This window comes from Carcharhinus amblyrhynchos, chromosome 17 (assembly GCF_965287045.1).
Source record: "Carcharhinus amblyrhynchos chromosome 17, sCarAmb.v2.hapA, whole genome shotgun sequence".
Classification (NCBI taxonomy): Eukaryota; Metazoa; Chordata; class Chondrichthyes; order Carcharhiniformes; family Carcharhinidae; genus Carcharhinus; species Carcharhinus amblyrhynchos.
Window position 1 is genome coordinate 32,070,497 of NC_137340.1, and position 18,747 is coordinate 32,089,243.

The window sequence follows — 18,747 nt, forward strand, 5'->3', positions numbered from 1 at the left end:
GGAACAGGAAAACAACGTAAATGCCTCAAGGAATGTAAAACGTTCACACTTGCACAGGTTTATCAAATTACATATTAATAAATTAGCTACACATGTTCTATCATATGAAATGTTTAAGAGCCTCCACCCACTTCCCTCAAGTTCCTGTGAAGCCAATCGGCTTGTTGAGCATATGCGATAGAGATAGCAGGAAGAAGTTTCTACTGAGCGTGTTAGGGGGATTTCTCGGAAGGAGTAACTGATCTTGAGAAGAGGGGAATTCAGGTAATTTATGTTTCTGCATTTTACATTTGTGAATCAATTTCTTTCCTGCTGCAGTCCACTTTGAAGGAGGAAAAATAACGGTAAGAGTCTGTTTTTTCCAGCTTTTTGCTTTCATCACACTGCATTAACATTTCAGCTTAGATGCAAATGCTTTGCTGCAGGGGATGCCCTTATCTAGTTCAAAGCTGAATACAATGAAGCCTGTCTTACTCACTGTGAGCACTACCATAGCAAGCAATACATGACGATAGAAAACCTCGAACATAGAGATCTGCCAGAGAAAATAGGTTAACATCTTGAGTAGTGGTGCCCTGGTCAGAATTAAGAGTCTCCACACAATTATTAGTTCACCTTTTCCTTTTAAAATGGTGATAGTGTGTGCATTGCCAGAATTTCTATTTTTATTTATTGTACTATGTGAAACAGGCTTTTTAAAGTTTTTTTTAATGAGCCTCCTGAACTGATCAATGCTCATTGTAGTCTGGCTCTGCATTAATGCTGTACTGATGTGGAGATGCCGGCATTGGACTGGGGTAAACACAGTAAGCAGTCTCACAACACCAGGTTAAAGTCCAACAGGTTTATTTGATAGCAAATGCCACTAGCTTTCGGAGCGCTGCTCCTTCGTCAGGTGACTGCAGTACTACAAGAGTGCTCCTGTGTGACACAGTGTTAGTTACAGTGGTCACGCAAGGTTGTAATCTGATTTTGCTGGGGTGCAGCGAGGGTTACTGCTCTGAGCTAAGGTATTGTGTATTGTTACGAGATGGATTTTTTTTCCCTTAATTAATAATCACAAGAATGCCTCCCAGGAGACATTTCCATACAGGACCACTTCCCTCTAATGAATGGCAATTGTTACCATCTTGTTAGTCATTCTTAAGGCTTCAATATGCATAGTAAATGCAGATCAACTGATGCTCACTTCATTATTCTTACTTTAATTGGGTCAAATCCTTTTGTTTTCAGTTGCATTATATTGCTGTTGGCATTTTCCCAGCGAATTTTAATGTCATTTTTCATTTTGTAAACAATTTGTGTGGGAGGTGTCTCACTTCCCTTACTGCAGCAATTTTCAGTTCCAACGTGGGCAAAAACATTTAGCTTGTTCTTTTCTCCATTGCGAACAGTATCAAATCTCAGTTATTGTTTGCTGAGTGTAGTTCATTTCAAAAGAATTTGAGTTATATAAAATGCATTCTTAAACAGTCCATCATGTTGTCTTCCGTTTTGCTCAATTGGATCTGTTGAATTAATTACGTGGCCAGTGCTATGATCCTGGACTTAACCACCGCCCCGCCAAAAATGTTTTGCAAGATACAATAACTTTTTGTTTAAGGTAGACAAATGTTGACTTTCAAAACACTTGCCAAGAGAGTAAAGTCACAGGATTCTACGGTTTTTGAACAAAGATAAACTTTATCATACAAGGTCAGAAACATAAAACTAATAATAGCTCTCTCATACACTTATCATTCAGGGTTAATATGAGGTACATGCAAATTAACAGGCAAACTGTGAATGAACAGACCACGTTACACAATGAATAGCAGGTGTGACCAAGACAGAATCCATGGATTTCTAAACAACCGACCCAGATATCAATAAACTATGCAAGTCAGCCAATCTTGAAACTCATTCCCTCTCACAAGGTTTTCATTTTTGACCTTCCCTAGGATTCCCACTTGGATAACCTCAATGATAACCCACCTCACAGGGTTTCATGGTTATCGCCCCCAAAACTGTGTTCCCCTGGATTTCTGTGCTGAACTCCAAAGGGTTACTTTTGTCCCAGCAGCCCCGCAGAATGGACTCTCCAATCTTCTACTGCCTTTTCCAATCAGCAGTTTCTGTAGCCCTTTTTCTGCTCCTCCCTCTTTCTTCTTAATGGAGACCTCTCCCTTTCCCCTGTCTGAACCTCCTCTTTTGGTACCTCTCCATCTCCCCGCTCCTTGCCTCCTGTCAGGAACTCCTTTTTTTTTAGGGCCTTTGCTTATCCTTCTGATGGTTCCTCTCCACTGTCTCAGCATTCTCTCATTTGGGGCAGAATTCTCCCAAAAATATTCTAAGTGTTGAATTTACGTGAAAATTGGAGTAAATCAAACTGGTTTTATCAGCAGGAGTTCAGCGAAGAATCTCCCACACTGCACTGCTGAGTGCCCCAGCATAAATCATGTAAAGAAAAGTCAGTGGGTGGGGCCTACTCCCACAGAAGAGACCATCAGCATAGTGCTGAGTGGGCCACTGTGCATGCATTGATGTGTCAGCGTCTAGATGTGCACATGCACAGCAGCCCCGCACTGTCGGCAACGCTGGCATTCTCATCCCCCACGGCCCAATCACTGGTCTCCTGGTCCAGGCCCAGCCTCAACAACCCCCTTTCCCTGCCCGCCCCAATCTCCAGCAGCACACCCCCCATGCAATGCTGGCCAACCCCATTACCCCAATGGCTAGGCCAGATCGCTTACCTCCTTCCCTCCCCGACCAATCCTGAGACGGGCTAGTGGACCCAGAGATTTGAGTCCTGGGCCCACTAATGCGATTTAAATAATATTGTGATTAGCCTCTGGATAATTTATGCAGCTCTGCGCCAGAAATCCAGCACTGGGAGACATGTTTGGGTCAGGACACCCAGCGTGGATCCCACGGATCAGGGGCCACCCAATTTCCCGGCTCACTGCAGTTAAAAAAAAAGTGCAACAGGATGGGAGAATTGTATTTTAATAGGTTTTAACTTACTAATTGCTTTATCAACCATATATGTAGGACAGAACATCTATATTTTAAAAAGGCCTGCCCTTTCCTGATATTAGGCTAGGAATTATTACTGTCATTAATTACCTTAGTCCCTTTGGGAATAAGTTAGCATGTTTATATGATTTATAAACATGCAGCACGGTAGCACAGTGGTTAGCACTGCTGCTTCACAGCTCCAGGATCCTAGGTTCGATTCCCGGCTCGGGTCACTGTCTGTGTGGAGTTTGCACATTCTCCTCGTGTCTGCGAGGGTTTCCTCCAGGTACTCCGGTTTCCTCCCGCAGTCCAAAGATGTGTGGGTTAAGTTGATTGGCCATGCTAAGAAATTGTCCCTCAGTGTCCAGGGATGTTAGGTTAGAGGGATTAGTGGGTATAATATGGAGGGATATGGGGGTAGGGCCTGGGTGGGATTGTGTTCGGTGCAGACTTGATGGGCCGAAGGGCCTCTTTCTGCACTGTAGGGTTCTATGTTCTATGTTCTGTGATTTGTTTCAGATAGGTTGTTTAACTGATTAGAGGATATAGCTCTTTTGTGTACCTGCAATCTGTATCTAAAAAGGATGTGTAATCTGCTCACAGTCAAATGTAATTCCTGTGGCCTAAAGGAAAAAAGAGACATGACTCTAGTTATAAAGGATGGGGTGACAACAGCTGATTCTTATCCTCAGCCAATGAGAAAAAGGTTTTTCCTAATAAAGGACAAGGAAACCCTCGGAATTAGGGGTAAAATTTGGAAACTTGTTTTCTTCTTCTGCACAGTTTCACCATTGCTCCTGTGTAGTAATATTTCTGCTACACAGTTCGTCGTAAAGTCACTTCAGAAAAGAAGAAAGGCATCACTTGTACTAGCAGCATTCAAGGAATCTTTGGCTTCGAAGATTAAGAAACTTCCACACTGTTAGCAATGCTTTTAATTATATAATCACATTTTGCTCAGTAAATTCTACTTGATTCATAAATACTGGTTAGTCACTGTTTTACAGCACTGCATGGCCCTTTGGCCTATCGTGTCACGCCAACCATCGAGCACCTATCTGTTTTAACCCCATTTTCCAGCACTTGATTCATAGTCTTGTATGCAATGGTGTTTCACATGCTCATTTAAATGCATCTTAAATGTTGTGAGTGTTCCCGCCTTTACCACTTTTTCAAGTCACTGAGTTCCAGATTCCCACCACCCTCTGGGTAAAAATGTTTTTCCTCAAATTGCCTCTAAATCTACTACCTTAAATCTGTGCTCCTTGATTATTAATGCCTCTGCTAAGGGGAAACGTTTCTTCCATATTTACAGGCCATCATAATTCTGTTTACCTCAATCAGGTCCCCCCTCAGCCTTCTCTGATCCAAGGAAAACAACCCCAACCAAACCAGCCTCTCTTCATAGCTGAAACACTCCAGCCCTGGCAGCATCTTGGTGAATCTCCTATGTACTCTTTCTAGCGCAATCACATCCTTTCTATAGTGTGGTGACCAGAAGTGCACACAGTAGCCTAGCTGTGGCTTAATAAGCATTTGATATAGCTTCACCATAACCTCCCTGTTCTTATATTCTACACCTCAGCCAAAAAAGGCAAGTAACTCATATGCCATCTTAATCACCTTATGGGATCTTTGAACATGCATCCCAAGGTCCCTTAGATGAACATATATTCCTTTGCTTTGCTTCCCAAAATGTATCACAGTACGCGTTTCAGAGTTAAATTCATTTGCCACTGTTCTCCCCATCTGACCACTCCATCCATTGTACGTACCTTGTTTGATCAAGCACAACTAAACAGTTAACTCAGCAATGATAACAAACTGTTCCAGAGACCTTTCTGGTCTGCATGATTTAATAACTCTCTTGACTCTATCCTAGCAATCAGAGCACATATATTGAAGTTTAAGATGATGAAATTCTAGTAGCTAATCCTCAGGGGTGGTACTAATGTAGAGTTAAAATCTTCTTAATTAAGTGCTCTGAGCTACAGCATATTGCCTCCTTAACAATAACTAGATTACCGGAATGTTACCTTGTTTAGCTATTTTGCACTTGTTTAAAGTGTTATAACTACAATACATATATACAACCATACAAGCAGCACAATATATAAGAAAAACATTATATTGCGGTGGCAAATTGGGTCCATACCAAAGCTGTTACTGCGGGAAAGTTTTTTGGCATTTCACGGAGGAGAGTGCAGGTTCTAATATCCCACAGTTCCAAAGGTTTGTCTCTGAATACCACAGCCAAGAACTGCCTAAATAAAACAGACAAATCATCCTGTGTGTTGGATTGACACGGTCTAAATGCTATTTTCAAACATTTATCATACAAACAGCAATTTTCAGTGAATAAGTAAAACCAGCACTTAAATCTTTATAAAGAGTCCAAGATCTATTTAATCATCTTGCAATTCATTTAAGGAACCACACATTTGCTTATCATATACCTAAGACAGCAACACATCCATGAATCTCTGGTGTTGTGCCTTTCATATCTAGCATCAGACCAGGATAAATGAGAATAAGTATCCAGCTACAGAATTATAAATTACAGTACTTATTGCAGCACTACATGCCCAGGGATGAACATGCACTAGATTCTCAAACACAAGCACTGTAATTATGATGGTGTCTTTTAAATGATATAGCTGTTAATAGGATCAACCAACAACATTTTCAAGATTAAATACCACTGTTCATTCTACATATGTGATACAGTATTGTGAACACAATAACAGTGGAGCAAGTGAACAGTTTTTAATGCAATAAAATCAGAAGGCATGAAAGCTCAAGGTTAACCCGATAATAGAGCACCCTGGAACACAGCCATACTTACTTCAAATGGGACACTTTAATCATTTCTATTGGTGGTTCATCATTGCCTCGCTCACCTCTAAATGCAATACTTCGTCCTGGGAAGTCAAATTATATACAAAGATTCAGAAAAATCAACCTACATGGAATAGGCAGGAACTAAAGTAACTGACCTGCTAAATTTCCCACATCTCAACCTATCCTATCGTAAAAGCAAAATACCGCAGAAGCTGAAAATCTGAAATAATAACAGAAAATGCTGCATAAACTCAGCGAGAAACAGAGTTAATGCTTGGAGTCGAAATGACCCATCTACAGAACAGTTCTATGCCTGCTGATCAACAATAACAGAATCAAACAACATGTCAATGATTTGGTGGAATACTTGGAATCATTTCTGAAACTACAGAAATGTTTTTGAATGGCAATTAAATGACATCTTATTTAACATTTTTCATATCATATTTCAAATACTGCATAAATGCTCAATATATACATAAGAACATAAGAAATAGGAGCAGGAGTAGGCCATCCAGCCCTTCGAGCCTGCCCCGCCATCAGTTTGACACCATTGTACTTCTAATTTCTAATCAAATTTTTACACCTAGGAATTATTAACAAAAGTAATTCCCACCCGTAGATTTGGTACGTAAGAACGTGTATATATACACAGAATTGAATTTTTAAAAAAAAAATCACTCCTTGCACTTTAATTTACTAGGTTTCTTCATGTTGCTTTCCTCTACAATGCTTTTGTCTATGTCAAATTTATATTATTCAATCCCTTATATTTGGAGCAGTTCTGCGTTGCTGTCAGTGCTCTGAAAAGCACCCATTTGCACCAAAGGTAAATCCTACAGAACTGGCAGCATTATAGAAAACAACAGCTGCTGAAATTTGCAGCTTCCAAGAGGCTAGTGAAGTTTTTGTGCCAAGCTATCAAGTTAAAAAATACATCGCTACATGCTCAGAAATAAGAACAGCCTTTAAAAAATTAAAGCTAGCTGTTTACACAGTTCACTGTTTCTCTCAAAACAGTACTGTGACCTCTTTTGGTTTAGTGTTATGACCAAGTTCAAAGCTGTGGCTGCCAATGCTGCTGGGAGGCAATTGTAACAAATTTGTGCTTAAATTAGTATAATGAATTATTGATACCTTTTGGCCAATTGTTAGTGTTTAAAAAAGTTAATTGCAAGATACCAAATCAGTCCTAACTTTCATGCTTCAGTTACGTTCAGTATGGTATGTTTTAAATTAAATCCACAATGATCTTCAACATAGCTGCTGCTGTACCATTTTAGGCATTTTTGTTTAATGAACCTCTGCCTACCAGTACAGATGAATACAGGACATGACCAGAGTGTGCATTAAACTTTGCATCGAAATGTATGAGAACCAGTACTGGGTTGTTTGGAAGATTAATTACTACGCAACATAATTAAAAGAAAACTTTGACTAATAAATTGAACTATCCGATTAGAATAACCATTTTAGAAAGATACATGCATACAGACTAATTAAGAGCAGGGTAAGCCATTCAGCTTTGACAAAGAGTTATCGAGACTCGAAACGTTAGCTCTTTTCTCTCCTTACAGATGCTGCCAGACCTGCTGAGATTCTCCAGCATTTTCTTTTTGTATTCAGCCTGCTTTGCCATTTGATAAAATCATGGCTGATGTGATTGTGGCTTCAATTCTGCTGCCCTGTCTAGCCGCAATAATCTTTTGATTGTACCTTTTGATTTAGGAAAAGCAATCTTCTCTGGAATATGAGAAGTAGCTTATAAATTGGAAAACTTCCCATTTTAATCTAAATACAGAAAAATCCATAAAGTTACAATAACTTTTCTGGAATATGGAAAACAATGTTTTACAAATTGGAAAAGCTCCCATTTTCTACCCAAATACACAAAATCCATTAAGATACAATAGCTCTTTAAATCTGAAAGCACTTTATAAGCATTATGAAAGCTGCAATACCACAAGGCTTAACAGATTTCTATGACATTAACTTACTGGAACATCTGTAAAATATATTTAAGGGATACAGTAGTTAAGGTATTTTCTTGCATGATGAAGACCATTCCAGATTACTATATTCCAGTGACATTTAATTTTCTCTTTCCAGGGTTTTTCTGCACATTAATCATTTTAATCAAATGAGTTCTCATGCTTAATGTTATAGTGAAAGAAAGTGTACTGCTATGCCTGAAAGAAACACAAGCCTAGGCTCTAATAATCTGCTTTTGCCTGCAGTGTGCATTCTCCAACACAGGAATCAGAACATAAAAAAAGACATTTGCAGCATCTCTCTTCAATTTCCGTAAATAGTACGTAATGGTAAAAATTGGCTGGAATTGAATGCAACTTCAGCAAAGAGGAGGCTTCTTGGATCTAATGGTAATCATTATTCTTTGAACATGTAAGTCAACCTTCAGTGGAGTTTTGCACGCGCAAAAGATTAGTGAAGTATTTAGGACAAGCAGACAGTAGTTGAAGGTTGTGGTGATAATTGAAACCAGACAGATGGAGAGGAAAGGAAGGGAAGTGAAGTAGCAGTTGGGAGAGCAAGAAGATGAAAGCGTCAGAAAGGAGAAAAGGACAGGTAGAATGGTGGAGAGAAAAAAGAAACTGAGGTTGGTGAAGAGAAGAGTAAGGAAAAGGAATGAAGTTTAATGAAGGGAACAGGTGTCAGGGGGGTGGGGTGAGAGGAGGAGAGTGGAAAAAGCAATGAATTATCTCTATATCACAAGAGTTTTGCAGCGCTGAAAAAGGTCCTTTGGCCCATCACCGATAATAACTACTGCTAACAGCGTGCTAATCACATTTTCCAGCACTTGTCCCATATTCTTGAGTATTATGATATTTCAAATACTCATCCAAGTATTTTTTAAAGGTTGTAAAGTTTCCAGCTTCCATTACCTTCCTAAGCAGTGCATTTCAGATTCCCACCATCCTCTGAGTGTAAAGGTTTATTTGCAAATCTCCTCTGAATCTCCTGCCCTAACCCTCAATAATCCTTTTTAAACCAAGGAATCATGGACAAATAATTCCCAAATGGACAAAAACACATACTGATGTAATTGCATTTAGGTTTTGTCTACTGATAAGCCCCTCCATTACACTTTTTAGTAACTAGGAGGCTCTGACAGGAACAAGATAAATCTGAGCCAGGAAAGGTTTTATGAACAGAAACACAGGAGAGTAAATTCAAAATACTTCAAAGAAATTTGGATCAATTTTACCATAAATTCACTATACTAGAAGGATGATTAATTATTGTAGCTTAAAAAGGAACTGGTCATATAGCCTCATATTAGGCAATGGCATTTCTACATCAAGATCCTTAAACCACTAAGCATGTCAAATTTATGAATAATTTAAGAAACGGCACTCATTGACAAATTTCAGCCATCCATAATATCAAGTAAGCAGCATATTCTGTTCTCCTGACCTGTTGGTAGATCAACCAGCTGCAGCTCATTCCGTACTAATCCCAAGTTGTTCGGTGTTGAGGTGGCAAAAGAAAGAAAACTGGCCAGGCTTGCCCACTCAATGCCCCTACAGGAAGTCCAGAAACAAAGAGTTAAACAGCTAACTTGAACATAATCTTCATTCTTACCATAAAGCAACATTAAACAACATCTTGAGTTCAGCTGCACTAACCATATTGAAGTTAGCAACTCATTGTATTAACCTCCTACAGTGCGGCAGCTACCGCATTTTTCAAATAACAACAATCTGTATTCAATGCAGTAAAACATCTCAAGGCACTTAACAGGGGCATTATCAAATGAGGTAATTGCTATTTAATATAGTCACAGCATCCAGCAAGTTTATTTTTTAGTGCTAGAATCCAAAAAGCAGCTTACACAAAAATTTTACAACTGGCCAAGCAGGAAAGGCCTGGCTTTTGCATGCGTAATACTGGCAGAATTTACCAACATAGCCATGTGAAACTAACGGCAATTTCTAGCACATGCACAGTTAAATGCTGGCAGTGATTCCTTGCTCCTCCTCAGGGTGTGCTGTTGGAAGTCGTCACAGCTGGCAATCTTTAGAAGTCACTGATCTGAAATCACTCTTGCACAGCAATTTTGCTCTTAAAAAGCTCTGTAAAAGATACACCTCTTTAACAAGGTGTAATTGCACTTTTGATTATGGCATTGGGTCAAACATGGGCAAAGAAAGCTTCTGCTGATTGTCACATACCACCCAATACTCCACCATCTCGAACTTAATTTGGACAGCAGCAGAACTGGTCTCATCCACAATCTTTAACCTCATGGCCTAGCATATCCCCCACTCTACCACTACCACCAAGCCAACCGTGCTTCAATAAAGAATGCAGGAGGGCATGCCAGGAGCAGCACCAGGCATACCTAAAAATGGGGTGTCAACCTGATGAATCAACAACACAAGACTGCTTGCATACCAAACAGCATATGCAGTAAGTAATAGAAGAGTTAGGCGATTCCAGAACCAATGGATCAGATCTAAGCACAGCAGTCCTGCCACAGCCACACCCAGTCATGAATGGTGGTGGACAATTAAATAACTCAAAAAGATGAGGCTCTACAAATATTCCCATCCTCAATGAGTGGGGTGGGTGGTTCAGCACACATAATGCAAAAGACAAGGCTAAGCATCTGCTACAATCTTCAGCCAGAGGTGCGTATTGGATTATCCATCTTGGCCTAGTCCAGAGGTTTCCAGCATCACAGATGTCAGTCTTCAGCTAATTTAATTCACTTCATATGATATAAGAAATGGCAAAAGATACTGAATACTGCAAAGGCTGAACACTGACAATATTCTGGCAATAGTACTGAAGATTTGCACTCCAGAACTTGCTGCACCCTTAGGCAAGTTGTTCCAATACAGCTACAACACTGGCATCTGACCCAGCAATGTGGAAAATTGTCCAGGTATGTCCTGCTCACAAAAAGCACGACAAATCCAACACGGCCAATTATCTCAGAACACGTAAGTCTGTTCTTGATCATCAGTAAAGTGATGGAAGGGGGTCATCAACAGTGCTATCAAGCAGCACATTCTTAACAATAACCTGCTTACTAACCCCCAATTTGGGTTCAGCCAGAGTTACTCAGCTCCTGACTTAATTACAGCCTTTGTTCAAACATGGACAAAAGAGATGAACTCGAGAAGTGAGGTGAAGTGATTGCCCTTGACATCAAGGCTGCATTTAACCTAGTGTGGCATCAAGGACTCCTAGAAAAATTGGAGTCAATTGAAAACAGGAGAAAAATGCTCTGCTGGTTGGCGTCATACCTAGCACAAAGGAAGATGGTCATGGTTGTTGGAGGTCAGTTCCAGGACATCACTGCAGGGGCTCCTCAGGGTAATGTCAACCATCCTCAGCTGCTTCATCAATGACCTTTCTTCCATCATAAGGTCAGAGGTTGAGATGTTTGCTGCCAACTGCACAATGTTCTGCACCATTCACGATTCCTCAGATACTGAAGCAGTCCATGTCCAAGTGCAATAAGACCTGGACAATATCCAGTCTTTGGCTGAGAAGCGGCAAGCAACATCTGCATTGCACAGGTGCAGGCAATGACTATCTCCAACAAGGGACAATCTAATCATCGCACTTGGCATTCAATGGCAACACAATTGATGAAACCCCACCATCAACATCCTAGGGATTATCATTGACCAGAAACTGAAGAGAACTTGTCATGTAAATACTGTAGCTACCAGAGCTGGTCAGAGGCTAGGAATCCAGCATCAAGTGACTCACCTCCTGATTCACCAAAGCCTGTACAAGGCACATGTCAGGAGTGTGATGGAATACTCTCCCCTTGCCTGGATGAGTGTTGCTCCACAAACACTCAAGAGGTTGAAACCATCAACAATAAAACTGCCCTCTTGATTGGCACCATATCTACAAACATTCACAACCTCCATCCCCAACATGCACAAGCAACAGAAACTCACCGAAGCTCCTTAGACACCAACTTCCAAACCCACAATTATTACTGTCTAGAAGGCCAAAGCAGAAGGCGTTGAGAACACGACCATCTGGAAGTTTCGCTCTAAGCCACTCGCCATCCTGACTTGAAGATATATTTCCATTACTTCACTGTCACTGGGTCAAACTCTTGGAACTGCTTTCTTAACAGCACTGTAAATGGACTTACACTATATGGACTGTAGCGATTCAAGGCAGCAACTCATCTCCACTTTCTCAAGGGCAATTAGGGATGAACAATAAATGCTGGCATAGCTAGCGAAGTCCACATCCCGTGAATGAATAAAAATGTCTTAATTGATTAACAACTTTCCCAGCCCCTAACATTTGCACAATGTCAAATTTTTCCATTATGATAAAATACAGATTAATACAACGTTTTTACATAGACACTTCTGCTTCAAATGTAAACGCCCCAATCTTTATTGTACTCTCTGTAAAATTTTTAAAATATGAAGGAGTTTAATGCAGACAAATGTGAGGTATTGCATTTTGGAAGGTCAAACCAAGGTAGAACATACAAGGTAAATAGTAGGACACCTAAGAGTGTAATAGAAGAGTGATCTGGGAATACAGATACATAATTCCCTGAAAGTGACGTCACAGGTAGACAGGGTCGTAAAGAGTGCTTTTGGAACATTGGCCTTTACAAATCAAAGTATTGAGTATAAGAGTTGGAATGTTACGGTGAGGTTGTATAAGACATTGGTGAGGCCGAATTTAGAGTATTGTGTGCAGTTTTGGTCACCTAATTACAGGAAGGATATTAATAAGGTTGAAAGAGTGCAGAGAAGGTTTACAAGGATGTTGCCAGGACTTGAAAAGCAGAGTTACAGAGAAAGGTTGAATAGGTTAGGACTTTATTCCCTGGAGCGTAGAAGAATGAGGGGAGATTTGATAGAGGTGTATAAAATTATGATGGGTATAGATAGAGTGAATGCAAGCAGGCTTTTTCCACTGAGGCTAGGGGAGAAAATAACTAGAGGACATGGGTTAAGGGTGAAGGGGGAAAAGTTTAAAGGGAATATTAGGGAGGGCTTCTTCACACAGAGAGTGGTGGAAGTGTGGAATGAGCTCCAGATGAAGTGGTAAATGCGGGCTCACTTTTAACATTTAAGAAAAACTTGGACAGGTACATGGATGAGAAGGGTGTGGAGGGATATGATCCAGATGCAGGTCAGTGGGACTAGGCAGAAAAATGGTTCAGCACAGCCAAGAAGGGCCAAAAGGCCTGACTCTGTGCTATAGTGTTCTATGGTTCTAAGGAAGGGAAGAGCACATTCAGAAAAATAACTAACTTAAATTGTTGAAATAACCACAAAGCATCTGAAAATCCAGAAAATCATCCAACAACAATAATCACAATCATCCAACAATTGACCATCCAATTTATTTATACGAGGAAATATCCTTAAGAAAGTGACAGGTTAGCAGCTGCAGACCCCACGCTGTTTGTAATAATGTTGTAGAAAAGCGGTTAGCCATTTAAAATCTACTTTTAACTGATTTAGATTATCTGTCCTCTCACGCTGCTGAGCTGATAATTTGAATCAATAGTCTACATTGACCTAATCTATGCAATTTAATATTTTGTAATCCCTGATGAGATTCGCCTTAGTCTTACTTTTTCTAGATTTATAGAAGTTCCTTCGTCTTTTCTCACAGTTTATCCTATTTACACCTGGGTTGGAGGGAGTGCAGAGGAGGTTTACTAGGCTGATACCGGAGTTGAGGGGGTTGAGCTATGAGGAGAGGCTGAATGAACTAGGCTTGTACTCGTTGGAGTTTAGAAGAATGAGGGGAGATCTCATTGAGACGTATAAGATGATGAATGGGATGGATAGGATAGAGGTGGAGAGACTCTTCCCGCTCAAAAAAGACAGTAGGACTAGGGGGCACAGCCTCAAGATAAAGGGGGGGCGTTTTAGAACGGAGTTGAGGAGGAACTTCTTCACTCAAAGGGTGGTGAATCTCTGGAATTCTCTACCCGTTGAAGTGGTGGAGGCTGCCTCGCTAAATATTTTCAAGAAGCGGGTTGATGGGTTTTTGATAAGAGAGGGGATTAAGGGTTATGGGGAGAGGGCGGGAAAGTGGAACTGAGCCACGACAGATCAGCCATGATCTTATTGAATGGCGGGGCAGGCTCGAAGGGCCAGATGGCCTACTCCTGCTCCTATTTCTTATGTTCTTAAGAGTGACAAGGATTCCTGAAGACTCGTAAATTACAAAATGAATGTAGCAATATACAGATTATACAGTGTATTTTAAAAGTTCCAATGGTCATTCTCTTATTCAAAAGTTAACATATGGCTGTGCCTTCAGAAATAATTTCCTGCATATATTTAATATCTTGTACGGACTTTATATGTAATTATCACAGCAGATGGCTTGCCATTAAGCTGTTCCAATAGCAAAACCACATTAATTATACTTGTATGTGAATTATTTGTTCAAATAATTGAGGACAAGCTTTCATTAAGAAATGCTTCTCTTTTAACACTCTTCAACAATAACATGCATAATGTGGTAAACAGTAAGGACAGGCAACCCATTGAGAAGCCTCTATCCGAGCCTCTCCAAGGCTGCAAATGAGTGCACTCCTTTGATAGCAGCAACTACCCATTTTGTTTCCCCTTTTTTCCTTGACAGAAAAAAACTATTTTCTAATTGCTGCCTCACCATGATGATAGAATGGAAACGACTAATGGAGGAGATTGGGTAGCTCACAACTTAAATAGAGTACTGGTTTCTTAAGGCTGTGAGTCAATAATGGCTATAGGTTTACAAATGAGTGGATAATGCAAACAATTTTACATAGGACCTGGGCTACTTATGTAATGAAAATGTACGAGTGGCATGAATAAATTAAAAAAACTCCACTGTAAAATGTCAAAGACATCCACTTTAGCCATTCTTCCACAGTAATCACGTAAGCAAAAGTATGACAGTTTGGAAAACAGCTGCTGCTACATTCCTGCTTATGGCATTTCAGTGCTCCTTTTATTTTATTTGCAGCAAGACACATGACCAGATGTTCATTGGAAAAGTTAGTAATGCGGAACAATGCTGAATTCTCGGGAATAAAAACATGGTCGCCTTTCAAAACGGAGTCAATTTTGTATTTTTATGCTAATCCTGTTAAATCTGTGTCTAACACACATTTTATTCACACTGAAGCTAATGACACAGCAAGTGTACTTTTTGCACCCTTTAGAAAACTCAATGCAAGGAATTTGCACACTGAAAATCTTACTTGACTTCGCAGGAATGAATACTTAATTCCTTGTGTATCAATCCGCTAGTAAGATGATAAACCAACACAGATCCGTTGCTAGTACCTGAAATACATATTAATTAACAGCTGATGGACATGTTTTTTATGCAACTAATAATGAAATCATCCCATTGATGTTATTTAGAAATAAAAATTTTGCTGTCAACTACGTTGTCAGAGATAATGTGGGTCAAGTTGACTCCTGGCTTATAACCCCATGACAATTAACCCTTAGTTTATAATCATACCCACTGTGACTGAATTCAATTCTATAAGGTTAGAATACAAAGCCACAGGATTTTGTCAACAACTCAGTAAGTTTATCAGGTGTCTAGATGAGCCACATCACATCATACCTGGGACCTTCTGAGCCAAAAAGTTCTCATTTGATTCCCAATCTTTGTGATATTTGTTGATTTATCTGGGAGAACAGTAGGGTGTTCCAATTGGCTTCAGTCCTCCTGGTTCTTAAAGTAAAAGAGCCAGAAATCCTGCTACTAATTGCTATCCAGCAATCCCTGTCAGAAGTCAGGATGAGCAGCCACTGGATGAGAGCAGGATCAGGTTTAGTGTCATTATCCTCACAGTCCAAAGGCCTGCTGACATTCACCATACATGACTAATGGTCTTCGGCAAGTAACGACAGCTTGACCCAACAAGCTGTCAATGCCTTAGAAAGGAAGCAGTAGGGAATGGGAGAAGGGGGAAATGGCTGGAGAAAAATGAAGCTTGATTCTGGCTGGTGATTGAAAGGTATCACTCACACTTGTGCTTTAATAGAGCACAGCAGGAGCAGCTGTCTGGATTTTGACTCGACAGAATAGTTTAATGAAATAAATATATTTTTTAATGGAATAATGAAGGTTGATACAATCTTTTTTATGTAGCTATAGCAGTAAGAAACTTCTCGTGAAAAAGAGGAACTTATAAATTAATGTAAATGGAACCGATTACTTTTTGTTCAAACAGAAATTTCTATTTAATCTTAACAACACAATAAACCCTCCATCAAGTACTCACCCACAGCCAGTAAAGGTTGATAGTTCTTTATATTCTTGGTAGTGAGTGGTGGACACATTCGTATGACAAAAGGTGGCAGTGGGAGACCTGACAACAAACCAGTCAGCAGGAACTTCAGTTGAACCTCTTGTTGGTACAAAACACTAGGCTGTTCCTCACCTATCGCTATACTCTGTCCTGTCAAAAAGACGAATTGGAAGGATGAAACATGTGGTACATCAAAACAAGTTATCTTAATCTTGTACAGCAAAGCTCAAAAGGATTATAGGTTATCAAGAGGCACGTAGGCAATCAAATGCACCACAACCAGTATTATTCTTCACTGGGTGACACTCCAGGAACCAGTCCAACGCCGGCATACCCACATCACACTCCAGGAACACAGTGGTCATGAACCAGCTGGGTTTATATCGCTATTTCCATTCCTTTATCAAAGTGGTACAATTGCAGACACTTTAAAAACAACTGAGCTAGCTCAAGAACACTGGTCTCCTGGAATCCAATCTAAAACAAGTGCAAGTATAAATCTGTTTAAAAGCAGGACAGCAGGCGGTTGAGGTCCCAAGAAGTACCATCTGTCGAAAATAAATAGTTGAGGGTGGGGTTGCAAGCTTAGCTAAGGTTGCACTTACTCAAAAAATTTGGTAAAGCTTTCCTTGCAGGCCTTCAATGAGTTAAGTGCATGATTAGGCAGAATGAACATAGCTTGTGTAGGGGACAGGTGCAATGAGCTGATTGGGTATTCTGTGCCTCATGTTCCCTTATATTTTTAAATGGTTATCTTGTAGAAAGGTGAATTAGTCCATTCACTCAAAAAAGTCATCAATTAATACCAGTGAATGAAATTAGTAAGGAAAACTGCCAATATTAAATGCATGATGTGGGTATGCCGGCGTTGGACTGGCGTAAACACAGTAAAAACTCTGACAACACTAAAACCTGGTGTTGTCAGACTTTTTACAATATTAAATGCATACAAGCATTGTTTACAGGCAGATTATTAGCTACTGAAGTGCAGCTACTTAGATCTATATAGTCACAACCCAAGCTCAAATTTACTTATATTTTCAAAAGGTAGCCACAGAAAAAGCATGGTTTTGAATTTGAAAGAATGAATACCTTAAAATTGTTCAGTGTCATATTTTATGCAGTACTATTTCTAATTAAAATGCAGTCTAAAAATTGATTTAATAAATCAAGAAGTAGTAGACTTGAAGTATGATCTTTTATCAATTCCATAATAACTCAAGATCCCAAAGTGAAAAATATGAGTAATTACTTGTAACTTCTGGTCACTCCTTGTTACTTTGTTGAATGGTTGGAAGCAGATATTTAGAATGTTACTGCACTATGCTATACGATATATTCTACTCTACTAAATGTAAGGTAGTAATCAAAAGCTCTCTGCACCAATTCAATATTGATCTGCCCTCAATTGGAAGACTGCACAATCTTCATAGCATCACAGAATCCTTAAAGTACAGGAGGAGGCCATTTGGGCTATCAAGCCTGAACAGACAATAATCCCCATAACCCTACTTATTTACCCTGCTAATCCCCCTGACGCTAAAGGGCAATTTAGTATGGCCAATCAACGTAACGCACACATCTTTCCACTGTGAAGGCAACTGGAGCACCCGGAGGGAACACACACAGACATGGGGAGAATGTGCAAACTCCACACGGTGTGTCACCCAAAGTCAGAATTGAACCCAGGTCCCCGGCACCGTGAGGCAGCAATGCAAACTACTATGCCGCCATTCAATTAAAGTAATATTGTGACACTGGAGATAATAGCATTGGGCAAGTGAATTGACAACCCATAGCAGTCATTTAAATTATGAGGAAGGATTACTGGATCTAGGAATCTAGAAAATGACAATTTGAAGAGGTGTTTAAGATTTCAAGGGACGTACGTAGACTAAGTCAAAAGTAGTATGTTTTCTTATATAACTATAGGTTATGAGTTCAAGATCAGTAGAGAAAAAAAGTGACAGAGGCACAAGAAAGTGAATATATGGAATGGAATGCCCTGAGAAGGTTGAGAGGTAAACTGTAGTTCAACAGGAAATGGGATAAATATTTGGCAGCCAAAAGAAATTGGCATTATTCAAACTTTTAAATTAGTGAATATATAACAGTCTCCATGTGACTCTGGGAAATAGCAGTGCTTTTATCATCCCCACGAGTATTTTTAGCATTTTAGCTTCAAGGTTATGCCCATCCTGCCCAACATCTCATAATACAAAAGCATAATTCAGTTGTGTCACAATGATATCCCCTTGTGATTTGAATAGAATACTCATGTCTTTCCCATGGTGCTTCTTGAATCTCTCTGCAGGTAGACTGAGCAAACACTTGGTGAAACAAGGCCTGATATGAATTATTAAACCGCTTTATTCCACAGCAAGTGAGCACGCAGTAAAATAGCATTCACTTAGTTCAATCAAGCCAAATGTTCTTTGCATTGTAATACAAAATAATTAACATTATGTTTTCCCACATCGTTGATGTGCCTTGCTTGACCTGAACATAATTACTTCTAACTACTCCATTTCATTCTAATCTTATTTTCTTTGTCGAGGCTGACTGGCCTCGCATCATTCTCCTTGAAACCTGACTGCCTGCATCATTGTTGC

General features: G+C 39.8%; 1 protein-coding gene across 1 annotated transcript in view; it reads right to left on the minus strand.

Annotated features, from left to right (window-relative positions):
• wdr11 (WD repeat domain 11) overlaps positions 1-18,747 on the minus strand; it is a 117,387-nt gene that overhangs the window by 49,778 nt on the left and 48,862 nt on the right. Inside the window, exons 10-14 of the mRNA XM_080205739.1 lie at positions 16,109-16,285; positions 15,068-15,152; positions 9,274-9,380; positions 5,843-5,918; positions 5,153-5,261 (exon numbers count right to left, since the gene is read on the minus strand). Of these exons, the coding sequence (XP_080061865.1) occupies positions 5,153-5,261; positions 5,843-5,918; positions 9,274-9,380; positions 15,068-15,152; positions 16,109-16,285 (554 nt within the window). The remainder of the gene's footprint in view (positions 1-5,152; positions 5,262-5,842; positions 5,919-9,273; positions 9,381-15,067; positions 15,153-16,108; positions 16,286-18,747) is intronic.